At 52.2% G+C, this 24,860-nt stretch overlaps 1 protein-coding gene across 1 annotated transcript in view; it reads right to left on the minus strand.

Annotated features, from left to right (window-relative positions):
• SLCO2A1 (solute carrier organic anion transporter family member 2A1) overlaps window positions 1-24,860 on the minus strand; it is a 76,177-nt gene that overhangs the window by 10,187 nt on the left and 41,130 nt on the right. Inside the window, exons 4-10 of the mRNA XM_028518324.2 lie at window positions 9,443-9,670; window positions 8,467-8,565; window positions 6,861-6,997; window positions 4,964-5,039; window positions 4,297-4,461; window positions 3,097-3,286; window positions 1,214-1,379 (exon numbers count right to left, since the gene is read on the minus strand). Of these exons, the coding sequence (XP_028374125.1) occupies window positions 1,214-1,379; window positions 3,097-3,286; window positions 4,297-4,461; window positions 4,964-5,039; window positions 6,861-6,997; window positions 8,467-8,565; window positions 9,443-9,670 (1,061 nt within the window). The remainder of the gene's footprint in view (window positions 1-1,213; window positions 1,380-3,096; window positions 3,287-4,296; window positions 4,462-4,963; window positions 5,040-6,860; window positions 6,998-8,466; window positions 8,566-9,442; window positions 9,671-24,860) is intronic.

Below are 24,860 nucleotides of genomic sequence, written 5' to 3' on the forward strand. Positions count from 1 at the left end.
CCCTCATCCTCAGGAGGAGGTCAAGTGGGGGCTAGCCTTGCCCACGACCTCCATACAGGCTCAAGGGAATGAGGTGCATTCCGCTCCTTAGGGAGACTTCACAGACTTCCCACTGCTCTTAGGAAAAAGAACACTCGACTGACTCCTAGACCTGGCCTGCTGCCTGGCTGAGACGCTCCTTTCAGCACCAGCCTGGGCCTTCTCTCTTTTCTCCCATGCCCGGCGCATCCATGCCTGGGGGCTTTGCATTCGCTGTTCCTTCAGTGGGAATGCTTCACCTAGGGTCTTTCTAGGGTTTTCTTCTGGCAGTTCAGTTCTAATGTCACCCACTCAGGGAGGTCCCCCAGACACACTCTGTCCATTAAGTTTCTTGATGGCATGAGTTATTTCCTAAAACTAAATTGTGCATGTATTTGATAGAATGTGAACCCCACGAGAGCAGAACCTTGTCTGATGGGTTCACCACTGAATCCTCAGCATGTGTAGCCGTGTCGGGTGTTGGTTATTTGTTGAATTGACCCGAGTTAGTTTGCTGCTGGCTGATCCTCGAAGGCCAGGAGCCATAGCGCTCAGAGGGCTGACAGGACCTCTCCAAGTGAACTAGTGAATGTGGGCTGCACACGTGGAAGGCTGGTAGCCAGGAAATACATGACCTTGAACAGATGCACCTCCAGATGGGGGCACAGTCCTGGGTTCTAGACTCAGATCCGCCCCTTAGTAACTGCATGACTTTGGGTCAGCTGTGTGGCCACACCTGGGAGCTGAGTGGGTGAACATAATGCCCTTGATCACCACTTCCAGCTCAAACCTTCCCAAGTGCACATCCCAGAGGACCCTCTGCCCTTGATTTTTCTGGGCCTATCCATGTGTTTTAGTACACAGCCAGGAGGCAGGAGCCAAAAATGCCCATTAGGACCCATTGGGATGAGACCGGAAGGCCTCTGCTGAAGGAGTGCTCTGGCTGATTTCTGCCCTGAGCCTCAGGAATGAGCATCTGTTGAACACTGGCCAACCTTTAATCAACTTCTGGTTGTAGGCATCTAGTCATGACCTTAGGGAAAGGCAGGTAGAGAGAGGGAGAGCAAGGCCTGGAGACCAGGATGGGGGCAATAAGGATGGTGTGGTTGGTGCCCTGCCCATCCTGGAGCCAAGAAGCCGTCTTGGAGGGCACACACTGAGCGCAGGGACCCTCCAGGGCTCCTCCTGCCCTTACCTGCTGCTTGGAGGCTATGGTGCTGAGGTTGACGTGGCTGCAGCCCGCGTGGCATGGGGAGAGGTACTCGACCCTATTGTCTCCGCAGACCGGGTAGAAGATGGAGTCCGGGCACGAGCACTCCCTGCGGCAGGCAGGCGGCTGCGGGTATATAGAACTTGATGTGCTGCCAGAAACACAGGAAACAGGGACTCAAACAAAGCAAGACCAAAGGAAAACCTCCCCGTTCTGGCCCAGTGCGAGTTCCCGTCTGCTCAGCGTGCCTATGAGGCTCTGTCTTGGGCCAGCACCACCCTGGGGTCTGAATCATGCCTACTGGGCCCAATGGTGAACTGGCTGCTAGTTGGTGCTCATGGCACTTCTCTGTTCCTTCTGCCACTGGGAGCCCACACCCACCAACCGCTGGTCAGAAGGGCTTGGTTGGCAAACCCCCCGCTGCAGAAGTGGTCGAGACAAATAACCACCCAGGACTCTGATGACGGAGACAGCAGATGCTATGCAAATGTCACAGGCAATATTCCCCTTCCCTTCTCCTCTACCTGGGCTCAGACTGGGGGATGGGCTGGGCCCCTTGAAGCAATCCAGGGTCTTGATGGCTGCTGTCTCTAGGGCTATGCAGATGTCGCCCAGGGCCCTCTGTCTCCCTGAGCTTCCACCAGTGAGATTTCACGAGCTGACCTCACTATTCCCACCATTCTTCATATTGATATCCATGATCTTGGAGACGGTTGGGATAGGGCTGACAAACCACAGGCCAGAGCTCTGCTAAAAATAGTTATACTGATGATAGTTAACATTAACGGGGCGTCTCTTCTGTGCCAGGCATGGCGCCCAGGGGCTTTTCATGCACGTCATTATAGTAATTCTATAATTACAATGCTTTTCTTTATGGATAAGAACACTGAAGATTAGATAAGTTAAGCAATTTTCCCCAACTAGTAAGGGCAGGGACAACACTAGAACCCAGCCTGATGACAAAGCCCTGTGCTGACTCCTGTAACTCCTAGTGAAAGCCCCCAGATAGGCCCAGGGCCTGCCCAGCTTCTCTCAATCTACAGTCAGCCTGCAGAAGACCGATACCAGCCAGGGGGTCCCCATCCCCAGCAACCCTCCCCTCCTGCTCACCCCATCTCTCCTTCCCCACCAAAGACAGAAGAGGTTATTTCAAAGAGAAAGATGGAGAAAACACCAAGGCTGAAAGGTGTGGCATCTCCAAATGTTGTAACCACATTAGGCAAAGTTTAACAGAAGAAGGGGTTGAAAGGTAGCACCTAGAAATAAAACATTTTAAATGCTCCCTGCTCAGTGTCCCCCCTTCACAAGCTTCTAAATCTCTTCTTAAACAGAAAGCCAGACTTACAATTAGGACCTGTTGCTGTATGTGAACCAACAAGTCTAGTTTCCCTGCCCTCTCCCTTGCCTGCCCTTATTTTTAAGTCTGCCATCACTTTCATTGTTCTTTTCCAGATCTTTTCAAGTCTCCTCTCGTCTTTCTTTAGCAGCTCAATGAGACTCTGTAGTTCTAGCTGGCATGAAGCTGGTGCTAAACATAGCCTATTTCCTGGTTCCTGAGGCTCACAGCCCCTCAGATTCATCCCAAAACCAAAATAATTAGTTTTTGGTATTTAAAACAAAACCCAAAAAACAAATCAAGACAAAACAGAACCCTCACCTTGACTGCTGGTGGTCCAGTAGGACCTTCTGATTTATTATAATTCATCATTTTATTCAAGACCCAGTGTTCTAAGTATTCACATAAGAGATTAGATCAAAAGGGAAAAAGGAGAGAAGAGAGTTGAGGAAGCAGAAAGGAGGAGGTATGGTAGCCAGATCCAGGCTCTGGCCTCAGCAAAGGGTATCTTCTCACCCCGCATTCCCATTACCTGGGTGGGTAGACCTCCGCCACGACCGGGGTGGGGCACCCCATGAAGAAGAGAGGGATACAAAGGATGATGGAGATGGTCATGATGATGGCAGCCACACGGGGAATGGTTTGCAGAGAGAAAACAAAACGCTTCATGAGGATTCCTCCAAACAGCATCCCCAAGGCTGCAGCAGGGAGGTTCACAGCACCTGGAGGGTGGGGTGGGGAGAGGCGAGAGAGTGTGTGTATGAAAGAGAGAGAGAGAGAGGCTGGTCTGTGTGCACAGGCCTGGGAGTGTGTGTGGGCACAGACACCGAGCTGGACCGTGAAGAAGGGGCACAGTTCCTGAAGGAACATTTGATAGGTTCCGTTACAATGTGCTGCCTGACATTACTCGAGCATTTACTGTTTTCCAGGCACATCCACAGAGTGATCTTGACCTAGAAGATTATCCTGCCTGTGCAAAGAATAAAGAAGGAAGTGGGACCCTTGCAGTCAGACAGAAGTGGGTTGAATGAGCATTTATTTAGTGCCCTTCCTTGCCTGACCCCTCATTGCATCCTCAGTGTGACCACAAGGGATAAGCAAGGCTCTGGTGGTACCCTCTGCCTGCTAGTCAGAGGCCTAAGGCTAGAGGGGTAAGGTCACAGCCAAGGGCCACACAGGACATCAGGGTTCACACCCTGACCGCCGTGCCCCATCTATACAGTCAAGCTCACCTGTGGATTGGGCCCAGTAATTCACTTGGATACTTGATGGGACCACATCAGTGCTCCTCAACCTCACTGGCAAAACACCCCAAAGCTGGGCCCCACCCAGAGACTCTGATTTCACTGACAGAGTGCGGGGCCTGGGCATCTGCATTATCTAAAGCTCTGCGGGGGAGCCTAAAGTGCAGCCAGAGCTGAGAACCCCTGGGTCACATACTCCTCCCTCCCAAGTAAATGTCGTCAAGTCCTTGAGAAGAAGGAACAAGACCAGGAACACTTTACCTAACACCAAACTGATGCTCTTTCCTCTGTTGCCCCCGATGATGGGGGCTGCCAGGCTTCCAGCCCCTCTGACAGGGAGGAAGGCAGCCCCTAGCCTGGAATGAAAGGGATCCCAGATATCTGCTAAAGGCACTCTAGAATGTTAATGAAGAAACTTGTCCTTAAAATTCGTTCTCCTGGGCAAGTCCTCCTCTGGCTCCTGTGCATCTGGTCTGACTGGGACTCACCGATAAGGAAGTTGGCGTAGGCTGCGGAGGCACCATACTGCTTCTCCAGGAACTTGTTGAGGAACGTGGAGAGGCCAGCGATGACGGAGGAGAAGGTGCACTGAGCCAGGACCACCAGCATGAAGAGTGGGTTCATTAGGAGCCTCAGGAAGATGCGGGGGAAGCCTGCAAACAGACTGCCATCAGGGGCCAGGCCTTCGAGGGCCGCGGTCATCAGGGAGCACTGACGCTGGCCACTGCCTGCCTCCTCCCTCCACACAGCGCTCCTCTTCCGCAGGGCAGAATCTGGGCACCAAGGAGTTCGGTGGCCTGTCCAGGGGCACTGAGCCTCTCAGACATTCACTCAACATGTCCATGGGTTAAATAAAATGAGACTGTGTCTGGAAGAAATCAGGCAGCGGGTGGATAGACAGACTAACAGTGGAGACATTCGCCTCACTTGACAGCCACCTCCATGTGAAGGGAGGAGAAAGAACATGGGTGGGGCTGGCTCTGCTGGAATCTGTCTGCGGGCAGAACCCCTCCAGTGAGATGGGCCAGTTACAGACCACCTGCTCTTAACGCCCTATTACACACAATACCATATGGGCTCGGGTACTCCCTGATGCCCCTCCCCCCACCCCACCCAAGCCAGTCCACCCAGGGCTTTGCCAGGTCAGTCAGTTACGTTTAATGAAATCCACCAGGGAGCCTCCTGGCTTGGCCTTCATCTTGCCCGCCTCGTCCGCTATGGCAGGAGACCTCTGAAGGCAGCAAAGGAGATGAGTGTTAATGGCCCAGGCTCCCTGCAGCCACACTTCCTAGACCCTTGACCCTTTTGGTCTCAGTGGCTCAGGGCTGGGCAGCATGGAGCTGCCCCAGGTGTGAGTGCAGGAGTTGTCCAGAGAATAGTCTCTTGAAGTAAATGCCACCTGTCTGTCAGTGAGCCCAGTGCTTTGGCTGTGGACCAGAGTGCTTCCATGCTGATGCCTCTCAACATGTCTCTGGGCATAGTATTTCACATCTACCCTTCCCACAACTGTTGCCAAAAAGGGTCTGACTGGATCCCAACCCTTGCCTGCCTGTTGTGGCCACAATTCTTCCCTGTCTGCAGAGTCCAGGGGCCGTGGGCTTCCGAGACACTCTAGTCTAGAAGGTCTCTGCTTCCAGCTCTCTTTTTCTCTCTCCTCGATGGGGGCCCTTCTTCCTTCTGGGCCCAAAGTTGGGTCCTGCTCAGAGCTCCATCCTGGCCCTGGGCCTGAACCTTCTGTGCATACATGTTACCTCATCTCAGTGAACTCTCCTACCTCTTTGGAACTCAGCGGACATGGCTCCAAACCACCACTCAGACGCGAGGCCCCTCAGCTCTGACGCTGTCAGTTTCCTCCCCCGGAACTCAACACCCAGCACAGGAGCTGCCATTCATCTGCACTTGCTCCATGTTGGGCACTGTGCCTAGTGTTCCAGACGCATGGTCCCACCCCTCACAACCCCCTTCTGAGACACCTACTCCATCTCCAGGATTTCAAAGGAGTGGAAACTTAGGGATAAGGAAACATGCCTAAAAGCACTCATCTAGTTTATAAGTAGCAGGGCTGGGTTCACACACAGGTGTGCTTGACCCCCCAAACACCACGACGTGCTGCCAACCTCTGAAGTTTTCCCCCAAAACAGGGCCATATCCTCCTATCCCAGCCCATCCTCCCAAGGCTAGGCCAAGATCTCATACATCTCAGTGCCAAATGCCAAGTTCTGCATCTGGTTCAAAACCTTGGCACTAACGGGAGCCCCTCCTCTCCTCTGATCCAGGTTGCTGCCGAGTCCTTCTCAGCAGCGCCTCCAAGAACTTCTATCCCCGCCCTGGCCTCAGCCGCCATAGCCATTCCCTGGCCCTCCTCTGCCTCCCCTATCTCTACACTGGCCTCTTCAGATTTCCAGTCTCCCCTCCTTCCTGAACCCCAACCTCAACCCAACTGCCATGTTGCCACCTGACTGGTAACCCCATCACTGCAGCACCCCAGAACTTCATGGGATCAGAACAGGTTCTAGACCCGTCAGCCTAACATCCAAGTGCCCACCCACACTTCCCATCTCTGTTTTCCATTCTCACTCTTCTCTGATTTCCCTTCCCAACAGACAAGACTGAAAGGTTTGTGGAAGGTCAGTCTGCTCAAACTGTGCGCCTCCCTCAGCCCACCCTCACCCTCCTCAGCACAAGCAAGCACTCCCTGCTTTCTCAGTGCTTCGGGCTCAGACACGATGGGCCCAATGCAATACAACCGTCAGCTGCACCAGGTCATATACTCAGTTTTCATTGGCTCTTCCCTTTTTATCCCAGTGTAGATGAGCTCAGTGTTTCCTGAACCACATCCCTGGATGTATCACAGGGAAGTGCACACTGATGAGATACCATCTTTTGTAGATTCTCCTGCACTCTCACTTCCCAAAGCCTCTGAGAAGTTCTGCATCTTGAGATCCATTTAGATTTCACCCAGAATTTGCCTAACTTGCTGCCGCTTCTCAGCTGCTCTCACCTCCCTTTCTTAAACTCCTATAGGTAGAGTTGTGGGCTCTCTGAACCTTACCTCTGTTCCTCTGGACATTGCACGAGGAAAGAAGAAAAAGGGGAAGGAGGTGAGAACCAAGAAGCCTGAGGAAATGAGCAGGCCCAGCCACCAGGCTCCAATCCATCGGGGGTCTCCGGGGCTCAAGTTCACTGAGGCTGAAGAGAAAGTGAAGGACACAAATGTTTGCTGGATGAATGCATGATCTCACCTTACTGGGAAGAGACCCTCTGATTAGAGGCACTTTTGCCTCATGGTAGAGAAGAGGTAAAGCCCTGAGCTGGAACCTTGGCCAAGAAGACACTCCCTATCCTGGCCATTCTGGTCTTCCCAGGAAATGGAGACCACTGAGCATGAATCACAGCACCAGAGAGTCCCCAGGCTGAAGGTATCAGAGCCTTGGCCTCACCTTAGTTTATTCCCAATCCTTGGCTGTGACTCTCTCGGGGCTAAACACGGGCCAGGCACGAGACCACATATCTATGTTTCTTATCCTGTTGGGTTCTCCCAACAAGTTTATGAGGTAGGAGCTATGTCAACCCATTTCCAGCCAATCAGGAAACTGAGGCTCAGAGAGGTTGACCTTGCCTTTATTTAAGGTAAAGGTTATTGATCAGTTTCAAACCTATGTCTTCTGGGTGTTCAAACCTGAGCTCTTAACCACTGAATACTACTGCTGCCCAGCTGTATTTGGTCCCGAAGGAAGGAGGCCTCATAATCCTTGGGAGCCCGAGGCAACAGCCCTCCCCAAAGTCAGATGCCTGGCCTCCAAGGAGATGCTTTCTCCTAGCAAGTCTCCCACCCACATCTAAGAGTCTGCATTGTGTTTCTCTTTGTAAGATACTCCCTAGGCATGGAGGGAGGAGAAGGGGCAGAAAGGCCCTCAACCAAACAATGGCCGGCATTCCTGGCCACTGTTCCTGGTGAACCAGGAGCTTGGTTGCGAGTCCTCCTCCGGTTAACCGAGAGTCAGGAACCAATGCAGGAAGTGCCAGTGAAAGGTCAAAAATGGCTTGACACTGAAGCACAAAGATCTGCTGGCTTTCCCCTTTTGTCTGAAGTACAGGCAGAGGACACCACGCAGGTGACATCATGGTCTGGTGGTCCCAGAGACAGGAGTCTGTGGATCATGGGTGGGTTTAACACATGCCCATATTCTTTGTGAGGTGGGCAGACTTGGATCTGTGTGCGGGCGTGGGTAGGGGGGTCATGTTGAGGGTCTGGCTCATACCTGCCTCCCAGCCATACCTCCTGGCTGGCAGGAATGATTTTTAACACCACCACCAAGATAGGCACCTGTGGTGGCAATACCTGAGGCCCTTCCTATATCTCAAGATTTCTCTGCAAATAACCTGAGCTGCAAACTTATTGAGGTCAGAAAGTATGTGTGTTTTTTTTCAGCAGTGTGCCCCCCTCATTCCCAGCATCCAGCGTGTGCCGTGGTGAGGGGAGGCACACACCATCTGCTCCCAGCTCTCTGAAGGACAGCAGTAGTATGCACCTGGTGGTGAGCATTTGCAGCTGAAGCTTCATTCTCTGCCCTGATTGGCTGGGGATGGGAGGTAGAGGAAACCATGGGCGGTTTCATTAAACTGGCAATGGGATGGATGTCATCACACACACTCACCTAGGTCCACCCTGCCATAGTCCACAAAGATCTGCAGCATGACGGAGCCCAGCAGGTACCCAAAAGCCGGTCCAATTACAGAGATGGCAAATAAGATGGCTGGAAAGGAGAGCGGGGGAAAGGAGGCTGAGGGGGGCTGAGTGGGTGTGGCAGCCTCAGGCTCTTTCCCTAGCTGAAGGATGCCTGAGATGTCACCCCATCTGTCTCCTGATGCTGACAAGTCCACACCTATGGCATTTCCCATAGACAATGTCAGAGCCATTCAACATCCTAAGATGTATGGAAGGAACCAAAGCTGTCTCTCCTCCAGGTAGCTGCCCAAGAGATCCACTTGCCAGGAGGGAAGTACCTCTCTGGCATTTACAGATGCCACCCCGAGCAGTGCTGGTGGGCAAAGCTCTCTGCAGGGACAACTCAGAGGCCCTGGCAGGAGCTCGTGAGGCCACAGAGCCGTGGGCCCGGTCTGCCATGTCCAGGGTGTAGGCCCCAAGGATGTGCAGTGTGGTGTAAGCTAGGAGAAGGATTTGAGCGCTCTGACAGTCATCTGTCTTTTTCACATGTGCTTCTTTGAGACCCACCAGTCTATCGGTGCATGGCTCGGAAAGCTGAGTGCATCCTGGCCAAGGCCTGGAGGACTGAATAGCACCAGGAGCTGCTGCTGGACAAGGAGCATCCCTGTGCCTGTCATGGGGCTAAGTGGTTACATACATGGCCACATGTGATGCCACAGCTGCCCAGTGCATAGACACTGTCAGCCCCATTCTGCAGAGGAGGGATCTGGGGCCCTGCCGCTCAGCCAACTGCCCTGATCCCACAGTGGGCAGGTGCCAGAACTGCCATTCAAACCCAGTCCATCTGATCCCCAAGGCTCTGCACTCATTTGCAGCATTGTGGGGCCTAGGTATGGGTCACCGCAGCCCCCACCCTGCTCACAGCACCCCTCTCTTCCTCAGCTCTCTTCAAGCCTGCGACTCACAGATGTACAGCGGCGAGTTGTTGGGCTCTGAGAAGTCATCCACGTAGGAGATCCCGAATGGTTGAATGGGCACCGTCCCGATGCCTGCCAGCAGCTGGGCAACCACCATGAGGCCCCACATGCTGTTGGTCTCCTTCCGGGTGTCCTGGGTGCTGCTGCGGCACTTACTGGGGGACAGGTCCTGCCAGTGCTGCGTGCAGAGCTCAGTTTGGAAGAGGCTGCTGTTCCCTGTAATGAGAGTACATGTCCATCACTGCCACCCTGATCTCCTGGTTCCACCGCTTACCTCTGAACCAAACCGGGCCTTTTCCTCAGGCCTTCTGGGAGTGATCTTGGAGACAAAGGTGAGGGAAAGGTGAGCACATGGGCTCCCTGCTCCAGGCGCAGCCCTTTCTGGGGGCAGGGCAGACTCTTCCTCTCTTGGGTGTCCATTCTCCCTTCTCTATGGGTCCGGACAGGGAGCTGAGCATGGAGGGACCAATACCATCATTGCCAGAGGAAGGGAACCCCCAGCTGGAAAAGGAGGAGCCAAGATAAAAACCTAGGCTGTCAGTGCCTTGTGCTCAGTTGCAGGCTCGGGACCACAGGCTGTGGCTCTCTTTAGCAGACAGAAGTCAGTCTGTCCCACAGAAGGCAGTGCCATCCTGGCTGGGACATGTTCCCATGAGGTCATCCAGAGGCCATGCTCTTAGATGAACACTGATCACACTGGAGAGCCTACTGCCAAAGGCCTTTAATTCCTTAGGAAACCTGGGCAGCTCCCAAGAATCATGGGAAGCTGGCAGGGACTTTGAGACCCTTTAGCTCAACCCCTCCTATTGCAGACAGAGAGCTGAGGCTGTACCCACAGGAGCAGGCTGCACCCTGAGATCCTTCTGTGAGGGTCCCAGAGACCCCAGTGTGGTCTGTGGGCGCTGTGATGCCTGTGACGGTGGGGACATAGCTAGGCTGTTTGTAATTTGGCCCACACCAAACAGTCAGTATTGTCAGCCCTCCAAGATCTTGAAGGTTCTTGATGGCTCCTTTCCACGAGATGCCTTTTTTCCCTGCCTTTTCATCCAGGCCAATGGAAACCATTGGCATTACTGACCTTATTCTGTGGGTTTTTCCATTTAGCACTCGTGGGATTCAGTTTCGTTCTCATTTGTGATGATCTCAGACAGGGTAGAGCCCAGAAGTAGGTGGGCCTCAAAATCCCACCAAGAGCAACACGGAGGGCTGTGGACCAGATCCACCCCACACACTGGACTCTGTCCAGTGCTCTTGTGCTCAGGCTGCCCTGGACCGTGGGGCTGACGCACCGACGCACATGCTGCACCCAGCCTGGCCCCACCATCGCCCGTCCTCCCTGCTGCTGTTTGTACAGGACCCACTAGAAAACTGCTGGCCTAGGGGGCTCCCCACAGGCTAGAAAGGCCTGTCCCAGGAAGGGCCGAAGGGGGCCAAAACACCTGTCTGGTCAAGGTCATCCAAACCTGACACCAGTTGTGTGCAGAGGATGGAGCACCCAGGAGAGTGACCAGCCCCTGGACTTGGGTTAGTGTCCCTCTGTGCCTTTCTCCTCTCATGCCATGCCCATTGTCCCACCTTTCAATGCAGAATTCAAATAGAGGGTGGTCCAACCTCATGGCGAAATAGGAGGCAGCGTCTTAGAATCAGGGCAGAGATGTAGCCCTATTAACTTGGAAAGACAGCTGTAACATCTTAGAGGTTCAAAAAAATAACTCATTGTTTGGAGAAGCGTATAATCCCTAAATTTAGAAAACTTACAGGGACTAATTGAATATGTGGAGAAAAACTCAGGAAGACTATGGCTCTCTGAGTGATGGGGCCGTGGTGACGTGTGTGTGTGCCTCTGTATTTCCTAACATTTCTATAATGAACACATGATACTTTAAAAATAAAGCATCAATAAAAGCTTTTAAATTTAAAATGTTTCATTAATGCATGCAGCCAAAATTTAACGTCTCTCCCAGTTCCTGTGTCTTCCTGACATAACCACTGCCCTTCTTTCCGGCCTCGACCTTCGACCAGAGCTGTGTTTCTCTGTCCCCCACCCCACCTTCTCTCCCCAGTGGGGTGTTGAGCCTTTCCCCAACTTACAGGCTGTACTGTAGAGACCCAGTTCTAGCACCAGGAGTGCTAAGCATCTATTCATCACACAGGCAGACTCTGCTGAGGCGGTGACGTACATGGTCTCTTGTTCACAGCAGCTGCTAGTCTACCTAAGTGGCTGGTTGAAGGCAGAGTGGGCATTCGAACCCTCATGTGTCTGCTCTAAGCCCACAGTAAAGTCAAACCTGAAAAGGTGGCTTTGAAAAGACACAGCTCACACTGTGCAGGAATGGAGGAGTTGGGCTTGGGGGAGCCCCCTTTGCCTGGCTGCATGCAAACACCTGGGCTGCCCAAACTCCGCAGGTGGCCAGGACCCACTTACTTTCTCCCCAGGAGAGGTCTCCTAGAAAGGGGCTGGCTGCTGGGAGTTTGATGAAATCGGAGGCAATGAGATGAAACAAATGCACAGTATAGGGAGTCAAGAAACCAGTTTTAGTGAAATAAGCCAGACACAGAAAGACAGATACTGTATGATGTCACTTAGATGTGGATTCTAAAAAAGTCAGACTCGTAGGAGCAGAGTGGTGGTGGCCAAGGGCTGAGGGGAGGGGAATGCAGAGGTGATGGTCAAAGGGTAGAAAGTTTCAAGTACGCAAGATAAGTTCTGGATTTTTACGATACTATAGCTTCATACTGAGTTGTATACTTAAAATTTGCTAAGAGGGCAGATCTTATGTTAAGCCTTCTTTACCTCCCACCCCGCCACCATGCACACACAATAAAAGAGGGGGTGGGAGGAAATTGTGGGAGGTGATAGATATGTCTATGGCCTTGATGGTGGTGTTGGTGTCGGGGTATATATGCTTATTCTCAAACTCACTGAATTGTATGCATTAAATATGTACAGTTTTTTTGCATGTCAACCATACCTCAAAAAAGTAGTTTGAAAAGAAGAAAGAAATTGGTTTTAACTCTAGGTGGCTGTGTGAACTTGAGCAAGTTTCTAAATGCTTCTGAGCCTCAGTTTCCCCTGAGGCAGAGACCACACAGTGGCTGGATACAGAAACTCCACATGAGTCGTTAAAGAGCTAGAAGGGGGCTGCTGTGGCTCAGTGGATTGAGTGCCAGCCTACAAAGTGAAGGGTTTCTGGTTCAATTCTCAGCCAGGGCGCATGCCTGGGTTCTCAGTGGGGGGCACTACAGAGGCAACCACACATTGATGTTTCTCTCCCTCTCATTCTCCTTCCCTTCCCCTCTCTCTAAAAGTAAATAAATAAAATCTTTTTTAAAAAAGTAAAGAGCCAGAAGCCTATGGCTCCAGAAAGGAGTGCAGGCGTGAAGAGTTGGACCCTGCCAGTCCATCCACAGGTGTGACAGCTATGCCTGCCCTCTTGAGGGAAGGCTGGTGTGGCTCGTACTGCTGCAAAGGTCTGAGTCTTAGGGCAGTCACTGGGTCTGGCAGCCCAGCATACAACTGTGAAGTACTTCTGCTGTGCCAGAGACCACGGGGGCTATGTAGCCCACTCTCCACCCCACTAGGGAATCCTACCACCAACATTGACCCACATCCAACACCCGGAATGGGGGTGTGGTGTTGCAGACTCACACCACTCCCCACAGGAAGGTCCAGGTGGCCATGGGCAGGCAAGGCCAACAGATGTTGGAAGGACTGGACTGGGAGCTCGGGAGTTGGGTTCTAGTCCTGAATCCATGACATCCTATACCAGTGACCTTGACTCTGAGAGACTTCAGAGGATTCTACAAAGGCCCAAGCACTGAAGACAGGGGGAAGCTCCCGGAGGGCCCAGCAGACAGCACACCAGGCTCACTGCCCACTCCCGGCCCTCAGCACGGCAGCCACATGGCATACCCCAGGCGCATGGGCATTTGCACACCATGGACTGTGCTGGCCTTTAGAAAAAGTGATGGGCAAGTCCTGAGACCCCTATGCCCTTCTCAAAACCAAATGGGAATGTTCAACAATGACAGCAGCACAGGCTGCCTGGTCTGGGAAACCGCCCTGAACCACTCCACCAACTGACCAAACGCTGCGGTGCCGTCACTCAAACGGACCAGCATGCACCCTTGTCTGCTCACTTCCCTAGGCCAGGTCTGCCGGGCGGGTGCATTTCTGAAGGACCCACAAATATGAGGGATGCTGCCCAGATTTCAAATGGCATTTCCTTCCAGAAGGTCCAAACAACTTTGAGCATATCTTGCATAAAGAAGTGAGAAAAGTTTGAAGGTCCCTAAAGCCAAGGGCTCCTGTCACTTGCCAATGTGCGGGACTAAGTCACCCATCTCCTCTGTCTCTGTGTGTCACAGTGACAGTCATTTTGTCAGTTATGAGGTGGCAGGGCCACACCTATGTTAGGTACAGGAGTGGTTTAAAGATCACCTGAAGGCAAAGAACTGGCCCTCGTTCCCAGTTCAGCCACCGATGGAACACGCCCTGGCCGGTCTCCAGCCCTGTGGCTGATGCCTGCTTCACAGGGCATGGCTTGGATGCTGAGTTCTGAAAAGACGCCTGAACCAAATTCCACTCATGCCTGGCTGTTCAGCTATTTGGCCATATTTGACTGTGGGCAGGCCCTCTGTGGGTATAGAAGAAGTAGAGGGGACCAAGACAGGTGCAGGTGATGAGATTACAAAGCTTTAGTCTACTGTGGTACACTGATCATCGAAGAGGCAATCACGGTATTGCCTGGTCCACTCAAAACCACAGTGAGATATCACTTCACCCCCACCTGGACAGTCATTACAAAAAACCCCCAAAAGACAAAAAACCCAAACCCAGAAAACAAGAGTTGGGTCAGCTGTGCAGAAATTAGAGCCTTTGTACATTGCTGGTAGGAATGAAATATGGAGCAACCACTGTGAAAAACAGCATGGCAGTTCCCCAGAAAAGTTAGAATGACAATCTAATCCAGCACTGACACTCCTGGGCACATGGCCAAAAGGACTGAAAGCAGGGACTTGAACAGGTATTTGTCTGGCAGCGTTCATGGAAGATTATTCACAATAACTGAAAGGTGGAAACGACTCAAATGTCCATCAGCGGATGGATGGCTACACAGAACGTGATATATACATGCAATGAAATATTAGAATTCCCTTAAAAACAAGGGAATTCTGACATGGGCTACCTAAAAAGTAGGTGAGCTTTGAAGACATTATGCGAACTGAAAGAAGCCAGATATGAAAGCACAAACACAGCATTATTCCACTCACGGGGAACTTAGAATAGACAAATTCATAGAGACAACGTAGAATGGCGGTTGCCAGCAGCTGGGAGGAGGAGGGGTGGGGAGTTTGGTTTCAGTGGGTACTGTTTCAGCTGGAAAAGGTGAAAATGTCCCCGAGATGGGTAGTAATAATGGTTGTACAACAGTGTGAGTGCAGTAACGCCATTGAACTGTACAGTAACACACAGTTAAAATGGTAAATTTCATGTTGTATATATTTCATCATAAATAAAAACCTAGCCCAGTGAGAGTAGGTGCACACTGAGCAGGGAAGAGGACAGGGAGTCAGGCAGCCGGTGGGGGAGGCAACAAGCCCCGTGGTGCCGGAGAGAGGGTCTGAGGAAAGACTCCCGGAGAAAGGGACCTTTGAGCTGGGAAGGATCAATGGGAGTAGACAGATTGGTGGTGAGGAGGAGAGAAGAGCAGACTGTGCAGGGGCTCGGGGTGTGGGAAGCCCCTCAATAACACAACATGAAGCTCACTGTGGTCGGCACGAAATTCAACCAGGGTGAGGCATGGCCGCTCCTGGAGGGCACGTGTGCCCCCGGGAGGGGGCCTGGATTGTACCCTAAGAAAAACCCCAGAAGGGTGACGACATGGGGGAGGGGGCGGTGCAGGGAACACACTGGAAACATTAAGGCCAGTTTTCAAGGCCCATGAAGTACAGAGGGAAAATGACCCGGTCGAGAGACATCCCAGTGGTAAAACATGTGATGCTGCGCCTGCGTGAGGGGCGGGGAGAGCTGGCCGGCTACACAGAGGTGCAGACGGCGATGCACAGCCCGGAGCGGGCATGAGGAAGATGCGCAAGGCCAGGCCGGTCCTAGGAGCACATGAGACAAAAGGACCAGAGAATAAGTGTTGCTTTTAAGAATTCTAGTTCTTGCTTTTGCTGGTTCTTATTATTTCACTAAATTCTTATTTATTAGAACATCACTGCTGTCTTGGAAGGCTAAATTATATTTTTTTGTGGGACATTTAATGGCCATCGAAAATCATCAAAATGTTAACTGGCTTATTAAGTCTTTCTTTTTTTAGAGGATTTTTATGAGTTTATTTGAGCCAAATTGATGACATATGCCAGCCAGCAAACAAGATCCCTTATTAAGTCTTTACATGGCACGTTGTGTGGTTTGCCGAAGCTACAACATTCATGTGATTCCATCGAATGAAGTGTCCAGGAGGCCAAACTCTCTGGAGACTGTTTAACTGTTATTAGCTTTTTAGAAATTGATTTTAGAGAATGAGGAAGGGAGAGAGACAAAGAAACATTGATGTGAGACAGAAACATCGATTGGTTGCCTCCCAGACCGGGTACCAACCCACAACCTAGGTATGTGCCCTGACCCAGGATGGAACCTGAGACCTTGTGGTGCATGGGATGATGCTCCAACCAATGGAGCCACACTAGCCAGGGCTATTATTAACCTTTAAAATGTCAGATTCTATGTCAGAAACTGCCTTTATTAAAAATATATGTTTTAAAACATGATTGTCCCAATTAAATCCAAGTCTACTGAGTTCCTCTGCCTATTCTGTATTCAATATCAGCACAAGATCTTCTAACAAACTCTCTTTTCATTACGCCAGCCTTGAATGGGGCCAAATCCTTCCCAGATCGGGATCCGACATGTGTGATGGGAAAGGGCTTTAGTCGTCTACAGAGGACAATGCTTCTTTCACCTGGGAGCACTGTCCTCAGGGAACCAGGGAGGCAGAGAGCCCGGAGGCCAGGAAGAGCAGGGCTCAGCAGTGGGTAGGACCCACTGATCCTTGGCTTGATGTGGGGACAGGAACAGGCATACCTTGGAGATATTGTGGGTTTGGTGCCAGACTACTGCAAAGAAGTGAGTATGGCAATAAAGCTAGTTGTAATCTTTTTGTCAGTGGAGGGTCTTGCCTTCAATTGTAAAAAATGCAACGTCTGTGAAGCTCAATAAAGTGAAGTGCAATAAAATGGGATATGCCTGTGAGACAGACAAAGTGTGGGCTTCCTGAGAGCTCATGCCTGGGACTCCCCGCAGTGGGGGGCTGTGGCCACCTCATTGTGGTAAGAGCAAAGTTTTCTAGAATTTAGACCATTAACTAGGCTCTTCTAAAAAAAAATAAGGGGACAGGGAGAGGTGAGCCCAAGGGCCAGAAATAGGGGGAGAAAAAGACCTGTGTCAGGAGCCTTTCTCAGAACTGGGGGGCTGGGCTTTCTTTGCCTCACTGCACTTGTTTCCTGCCTGGAGTGGAACCTGCTTCTTCCCCCCTCCCCCTCACTTCTCAAGCATTCTAGCAAACACCTAGTGCCCAGTTACTCTCCATGGACTTATGGAAGCACATCGCCCTCCTCCCCAGAGGTTGCTAGCTCTGACCTCCCTACCATGCAAACTAAGAAAAATGCCTGATGGTTCCAGCCACCAGACTCCGAAGGTCGCTTGCCCACCCAAGGCTGCCTGCCGCCATCTTGGAGGGCCCAGGGAAAGGCAGGGAGGGGAATCTACTCATTAGTTGGATATCAGTCTGTTTCTCATGTTCCCCGAGGCAGACTTCTGGAAGGATTAAGTTCATCAAAGCACATTCTTTTACCCACAAGACACCAGAGGTTTGGCTGTGCCAGTTTTCACAGGGCTAACTAGAAACAGCCTGGGCCCTCTTCCTTCCCACTACCCCAGCTGCACGGAGTCAACCCTGTGACTCATCACCCCACAACATAAATGTGCAGAATCTCGGTTCTAATTTCTGCACCCCTCAGCAGGCTTGGTGGTCTGCTTCCCTGGAATGGAATCCACGGAGCTGGGGCAGATCCAGGTCAGCCATGGGCTGGCCTCACCATTGTTCAAGGGCACACGATCCCTGTGTGGCCAGGATGTGGTGGGCTGGACGGCTGTCAGGGCATCATACGAGGCCGAGAGAGAACCCTGGAAGGGTCAGGCAACATAGTCAGGCCATGGCAATGGGCTTTCCTCTGACTAGTCATTCCCATCATCCTGGCAGAGGAGAGAAAGAACTCTGCCAGGAAATAGGAGGGCAGCAGTGACTTCTCCTTCAGGTTGTGGTTCTCGAACACCACCGTATCCTCTCCAGTGAGAAGGGGGCACAGCTCGTGGGTGAGTAGGGTCACATGAGGTGGAGATCAGCAAGACCCACATCTCAGAAGCAATCTATGAGAGAACAATAGGGAAAGGCAGGGGTGCTTCCGGAGAATTTTCTGGAAGCATGACCAAGGTGCCAAGCCTTCGGGCTATCAGCAAACTCCTGGAACATCACTCAGAATGTTCCACTCTGAAGGACCTATTTCCTCATCCTTCTAAATCCAGCCACTCAACAGTTTTACCAGAAATTCTGGCTGCTCCCACCAGCAGGCCTGGAACAGGCTGTCCCTGTCTCACTCATGACTTGAGATCTGTAAGTTGTTTGCAAAGAGAGCTGTTCAAACATCAGAAGTGACGGCGTTCCCAGGGGAGTCCACCCAGACTTACTGATCCATAACGTTCCTGTAATAATATGTGTTCTATTCCAGCGAGACTAAGCCTCCCCTTGTAATTTCTAGGGGCATATGCATTCTGGGTTTCCTTTTGGGGAAGTAGTAGAATGTATTCTTCTGTATAAGCCGAAACCAACACAGTTGAGATCGACAGCCCTAGACACATCGAGGAGCGATGGGAGGAATTCACATTTTGAAGCCAGGCAGACCGGGTTCAAATCTCGGTTCTATGGCTCACTGGTTAGGGGCCTCTCAGAACCTCAGTGTCTTCATCTCCAAAACAGATACAATAGACCTGCCTGGTGTGGCTCAGGGGGCTGGATGTTGTCCTACAGATGGAAAGGTGTCTGGTTTGTATTCCTGGTCAGGGCACATGCCTGGGTTGCAGAGCGGGTCCCCAGTTGGGGGCCTGTGAGAGGCAACAATGTTTCTCTCCCTTTCTCCCTCCCTCCCTTCCCCTCTCTCTGAAAACAAACAAACAAACAAATAACTCTTTAAAAAAACATATAATAATAGCTACCTTGCCATATTCTTATTTGGATTAAAAATAATGAGTACATTATAATTTGAAACATAGTGATCATACAATATGGCCAATTTTCATTCACAGAGGCCAGAAATTTTGAGAAATGTAAATGGTTAAGGGAGGTGGCCAATCCTTGGAGACAAGCAATATCGCCCAGGTGTGTAAGAACCTGGGGACGGGATCCAGAAAGTAGAAAAAGTAAGATCGGTGCTGGCTACCAGCAGTGGACGGACTGTAGTAGAGGAGCTGTAAGGCCTGCAGGCTGCTTCAAGGGTCATTCACATCCATGCAGAATCGAGCAAGTGCGGGGGTGGTGGCGGGAGGATAGAGCTCCCCTGCTCTGCTCCCAGCACTGAGTTTCCAAGGCTAGTTCTGAGGCTGAGGCTGCACATTCCTTCTTGCACCGTGGCCCTGGCACTAGAGGGGGCCAGAGGGGAAAATGCCTGTTTGGACTGAGGTGTCCATGTGACCCATGAGCCAGGAGTCAGAGGGCAGTCCTCTGTGCACAGAACAATGAGACTGGGCATTACTGCTGGCAAGGGGCTTCCCTCACCCACACACTTGCTCCCACACACAGGCCTGTACCCCGAGGAATCGCCCCTAGGCCAAAGAAGGAGGCGTTCATTGCCTGGCTGAGCTCATCATCAAAACTGTTACTTAGTGCTTTATTCACACCCCCCAGCTGGGAGTGAGGCAGAGCTTACTGTTCACCAATTTAGTCACTAGGCTGATGTGGAGCTCTTTGAAGAAGAAGAAAAAAACAATTAGCTGGGCCAACATGAGTTCATCAGGAGCCATCCATGCCAAACCGAGCTCATTTCCTTTGTTAACAGGGCGCCCAGACCAGCAGGAAGCCGTAACATGGTGTTACTTGACTGAAGGAAGCCTTTTGACAAAGCTTGTTATGATATCCTGGTAGACAAGTTGCAGACACGTGCCCAGGGAGTCCGCTGGGAGAAGCGGCTCCAGGCGTGCTCAGTGCAGGGGCCAATTGACGGGCCGGTGTGACCTAGAAGACGGCGGCCCAGCTGTGGGCCTCTCATCGTTGTCATGGGCTCGGGTGAAAGTGGGGAACAGTTGATGAACTTATGAATGACACAAAGCTGGGAAGAATGGCCAATAGGACAGTTCAGAGGCTGAAAATTCAAAATTAGACCCGGGACTGAAAGAAGGGGCTCCCACCGAGGAGGAGGAAGCTAACGGAGTCGGTTTGGGGTGCTGCACCAAAGCATCAGAGACTGTGTGCGATAAACAACAGGAATCTGTTTCTTACAGCTCTGGAGGCAAGAAGTCTGAGACCAGGGTGCTGGTGTGCTCGGGTACTGGAGAGAGCTCCTCGAGGGTGACAGACAACAGACGTTTTTTTATAGCCTCACACAGCCAAAGGAGGTGGCCTGGTTTTCTGGCCTCTTCTTACAAGGACACTAACCCCATTCCTGAGGGCTCCCCCTCACAGTCTAATCACCTCCCAAAGGCCCTACCTCCGAACACTGTCACGTCAGTCTTGATTTATCTTTGCTCTTTTCCCCATGTTTAGATATCTGAGCCTCACACCTCTCTGATGGTGGCAAGTCCAAACTCTGATTCCTGAAAAGTCCGTTTGTTCCTGAGAGGAAGAACTTGCTCCCACTGGTCTCCTGTCTCTTGGTTGGGGAGCAAAGTGCCCAATGTGTCTGGTGCTTCCCCTTTCAAGCCATCGGTCCGTCGGCTGTGTCTGGGCACAGCCAGCAGCCTTAGCTCCACCAAGTATGGCAAGAAGAGCAGAGTTCTTCCCTGTGTCCTCTGGGGAGCCCCAGGACTCTTACAGGAGGGAGGGACCAATGGCTTCTTCAAAACCACATTCCTGCCCTGGCAGATGTGGCTCAGTGGATTGAGCACCAGCCTGCAAAGCAAAAGCTCGCTGGTTTGATACCCAGTCAGGGCACATGCCTGGGTTACGGGCCAGGTCCCCAGCTGGGTGTGTGAGAAGGGTGGCAACAGATTGATGTTTCTCTTACACAGATTGTTTCTCTCCCAGTCTTTCTCCCTCCCTTCCCTTCTCTCTAAAAATAAAAAAAAAAATCTTTAAAAAAAGACCAAATCAACTGCATTCCTCAGAAGGATAGAGATATGCACCCTGTTTCTGGGGGCTATTCCCCCCCATCTATCAGTTTTTCTGGGGTGCCCAAAGCCACTGGCATAGTAATCAGCCTTCCTTTTCCACCCTGGGTGCTGACTCCCCCAAGGAGACCCTCCCCATGGCCGTAGGTGTGCCCAAGACACACAGTCTGCCAGGGGTCCCAGAGAAGTGACTGTCCGCAGGGGAGCAGGCCCCTGATGCAGCTTGCTGCCGAGGCCTCCCTTCCCCCACCAGCCCCCAAGCAGGCCTGTCACCCAACCGCATTCCTGGGATCAGAAAATGACTAAACAACTTTGGGGTGTGTGTGTGGGTGTGACGGAGAGGGGAGCCACACTCACGTTTCGGTCCAGACCTGAGCGGGAGAGCCGGAACAAGGTGGCATGTTTCTAGGCTGGCCAAGGCGGGGACTGCACATGTTCACAAAACAGATGTTAAGAGAGTCTAACAGCACATCCACTACACGACTGCTGGGGCCTTCAGAGAGGCCGAATGCCATTGCCATGGAGATGACCAGCCTGGCTGCGGAGCCCCAGCCCTTTCCCTGGCTTTCCCGCACGTCCAGCACAACAGCCTAGTGGGTTCTACCATTTCCCCACGTTGGTTTCTATTCTTTCCTACACTATGCACTAAAAACACGTTCCACATCAAATCTCATTCATTAGGCTTTGTTGTGCTCATCTGTTCAAGGATATTTTTCTCTTTGTTGACTTAATAATACCCATGTGTTTTGTAATTTATTTTTACCCCTCTTGTCGTTTTCCTTTTCAGGTTGCATAGATCCAACTGGCCAGGCTGTGCAGCTCTCACCCTGGCCATCCCCCACCCACTCACCTCCTAACACACACACACACACACACACACACTCCCCTTGACCCCCGCATACACCCCCGCCGCCACACACAAACACCAAGTCCCGCCACACACACTTTTCCCTCACATACATCCCGGGCTCCACCTTCCACAGCTCCACACAGAACCCCACCCACACTATGCACCCACTTCTCTTGAATTCCTGCCCACCCTGCCCTCCCCATCCCCACGTACCCCCCAACTCCTCTCCACACCTGTGCACTTCCTCACTACTCCACTTCATACACATAGAAATGCCTTTCCCTTTCTCTCTCTCACACACACACACGATTACCCTATAAACACACTCACACTTCCCTGCACACGACCTCTGGGCACATTCACCTTACACTCGGCTGAGTGCTCAGCACTGAACAGCCCTGAGCTCACAGTCCGGCAGCAGTTCCCTCATTGGACAGACCCTGCGGGGCTCCCGTGGGTTCTGCTCTGGGGGTTGGGGGCTGATTCCAGGTCCTGCGTGCCCTCCACTGAGGAAGGGACACAGGCACTCAGGAGCCCAAGGCTCGCCCTTTTCATGCCCGGCACCTCCCTCCTCTCCAGGGACACGCTGGGGATGAATGAGCATGGGGGTGAGGGTCAGGCACCTTCGTGAATAAAGGACTGGAAAGTGACTCTTCCCTCCCTTTCTTTCCTTGGCTGTTCCAAAAATACAAGTGACGCCCTCTCCTGCTTATCCTGCAGGAAGCTCCCTGCCTGTGCATGTCCATTGTCTGCGTGGGGGCAGGCTCCCCCGGACCTGGCAGAGGAGCCTTCTTCGCAGGTTACACCTAGTCTTCCCAGACACTGGTTTCCGAAGGCTCTCCTCCTGTCTCCTGGGAGAGCTGGTCTCGTGTCCGCCTGTTTCCCGAGCACAGAAACCTCTCCGAGCCTTCCAGAAGTGGTCTTAGAGGCTTTGGCCGGGCAGCTTGCCTATTCTCTAAAAACACCAGCAGGACACATTTCTGGACCCCACTGACATTTGGAAAATCTAAACATTCATAAATGCCTGCCTGGCCTTTTTAAAATCGGCAATTAGCTGTGAAAGGTCTCCATGATTCCCACACTGTTCAGCCCCTCTTTAATTTGTTTTCCTAAAATGCATAGTTACTCTTCATTTCCCATGTTCGTTTCTGGAGCGTGTCCACTCTAAGGGGAAGAAATCCTCAATCAAGACATGACGGTAGTCTGGGGGTCATTCCTTATGAGTAACAGATTTCAGAAACCACACCAAGGGCAGCGGAGGGAAGCACGCTGAACCGCTGACGCGGGCCAGGCACTTGACCTAGACTATTTTGTTTTGATTTTCTCCCCAGAGCACCCTGAAAGAGAAGGGATTGTTGTTCCCACTTTACAATGAGGAAGCTGAGGTTTAGAAAGGCAAAACAGTGTCTTGCCTAAGGAGACTTTTGGCAAAGAAATGGTCTGAGCTGGGAACGGAATGAATCTATGTTCTTACCCGTCACACCAGGCTCGTCCAGCCTGAGGATCTGGGAATAGAGCAGTCTAAGCTTCCACAGAGAGGAACCCCACGCGCTCCCCTGTGTGGACACGGCAGGGCACTTCCTCATCTGCAACTCTAGTGTACCCCGCACAACACAGGTTGTCCCTACCACCACCAGTGACGAGAACCGCCACTTAAATGGTTGCTGCACGTGCCAGCCACTGGGCTAAATTCTGAATGTGCCCCCTCTCAGCCCTCGCAGCCTTGCAAGAGGGGGTCCATCTCGCACAGGGAGAAACTGGGGCTCAGAGCTACACCAGGTTCCCCTGGTATTGGGGAACCTCAGTGTCCAGATTCAGACCCGGACCACCTGACTCCAGAAAACCATTCAGACTCATGACACCCTCGGGTGGGGGGTGCTTTTAATAAAATGCATCTGTTCTTGGTGACCTTGCATACTTCAAAACTCAAGTTCCCGGAGGAATATGTTTGAAGTAGGAGTCGCATTTCAAATTTTCCACCGAGGTGAGACTGCGTGAACATCTTTGTTTGTACATATTAGCAGGGCACACACCCCTGTCGCCCCCAGCACCCAGCTGGTGCACAGCTCCAGCTAGACCCACAGACAGGGCTCCTGGGCCACAGTCCTCCCCACCCCATCTGCTGGCACCAGGAGGATGTCCTGAAGGTCTCGCAACCCTGAGCACTTCCAGCTGCTGTTTTGAGCCCAGCCAACGCGAGAGAGACTGCCGTGTCCTGTTGTTGCGAATAGAATTTACATACACAACATGAGCAGCGCCACGACCAAACTGTTCCCTTTCCTGGCTAGTTCACCTCCCTGCAGGCCTGAGAGGCAAGCGTGGCCCCCCTCAAAGTCCCCTCGGGTTTCTCTCTCAGTGGAGTTTGGCTCAGAGCACTGAGGCTGATGCAGGAATGGCAAAGAGCAGGAGGATCTTGGTGGGCTGAACCAAGCTGTGGGGCCATCCCTAACAAGGAGCAGAGTGAGAGCTTTCAGAGCCCCCCGCCCCTGTCTTTAACTGTGCTCTGTGGTGGCCACTCTGTGTGAGGCAAATGCCATTGGGATGCGGTCCGGGCTGTGGGGAGCCGACTCATCAGGCTAAGCAGGCCACCATGTGTGGCACCTGGCAGGATGCCCTCCCCTTGGCCTGGCCAAAGCGCCCTAGGCTCCTTGCTGGTTTCATCACACTGGCCTTCATGCTGCCGGAGAAAGGCAGGGACCTCAGGTCTGGGAAGACAGCAGTGTAGTGGGCCTGACCGCCCCCTCTGAGAGTGTGGCCAGCAGTTCCTGACTGTCCTTCAGAGCCAGCCTCGCACCCCGACCCATGTAGACCGAGGGAAAGAAAGCACGGCAGGACCCCTAGGCTCAGGTCTGTCTTCCTCCTTTGCCTACGTGAAGCCGCACTCGGCCCTTCGACAGCCCGGAAGGATGCAAGGCCACAGTGCACTTGAGAAATGACTAGTTCACAGGTGGCTTACAGAGAGGTGGGGGGGCAGATTCCCATGACCAGCACCCAGCTGACATCTCATCACTTGGCATCCTGCTTCCTGCTCCATCTGTTTCCAGTCCTGCCACCGATCTGTCTCCCCTGCAGGTCTCACAACCCGTAAAGGCATCCCTCCTATCATTCTAAGTGCTTCATCTCTTGAGCCTGATCTGTCCATATGACTTTTTTTTTTTAAGCCTGGTACT

Source organism: Phyllostomus discolor, chromosome 7, assembly GCF_004126475.2.
Source record: "Phyllostomus discolor isolate MPI-MPIP mPhyDis1 chromosome 7, mPhyDis1.pri.v3, whole genome shotgun sequence".
NCBI classification, from domain to species: domain Eukaryota; kingdom Metazoa; phylum Chordata; class Mammalia; order Chiroptera; family Phyllostomidae; genus Phyllostomus; species Phyllostomus discolor.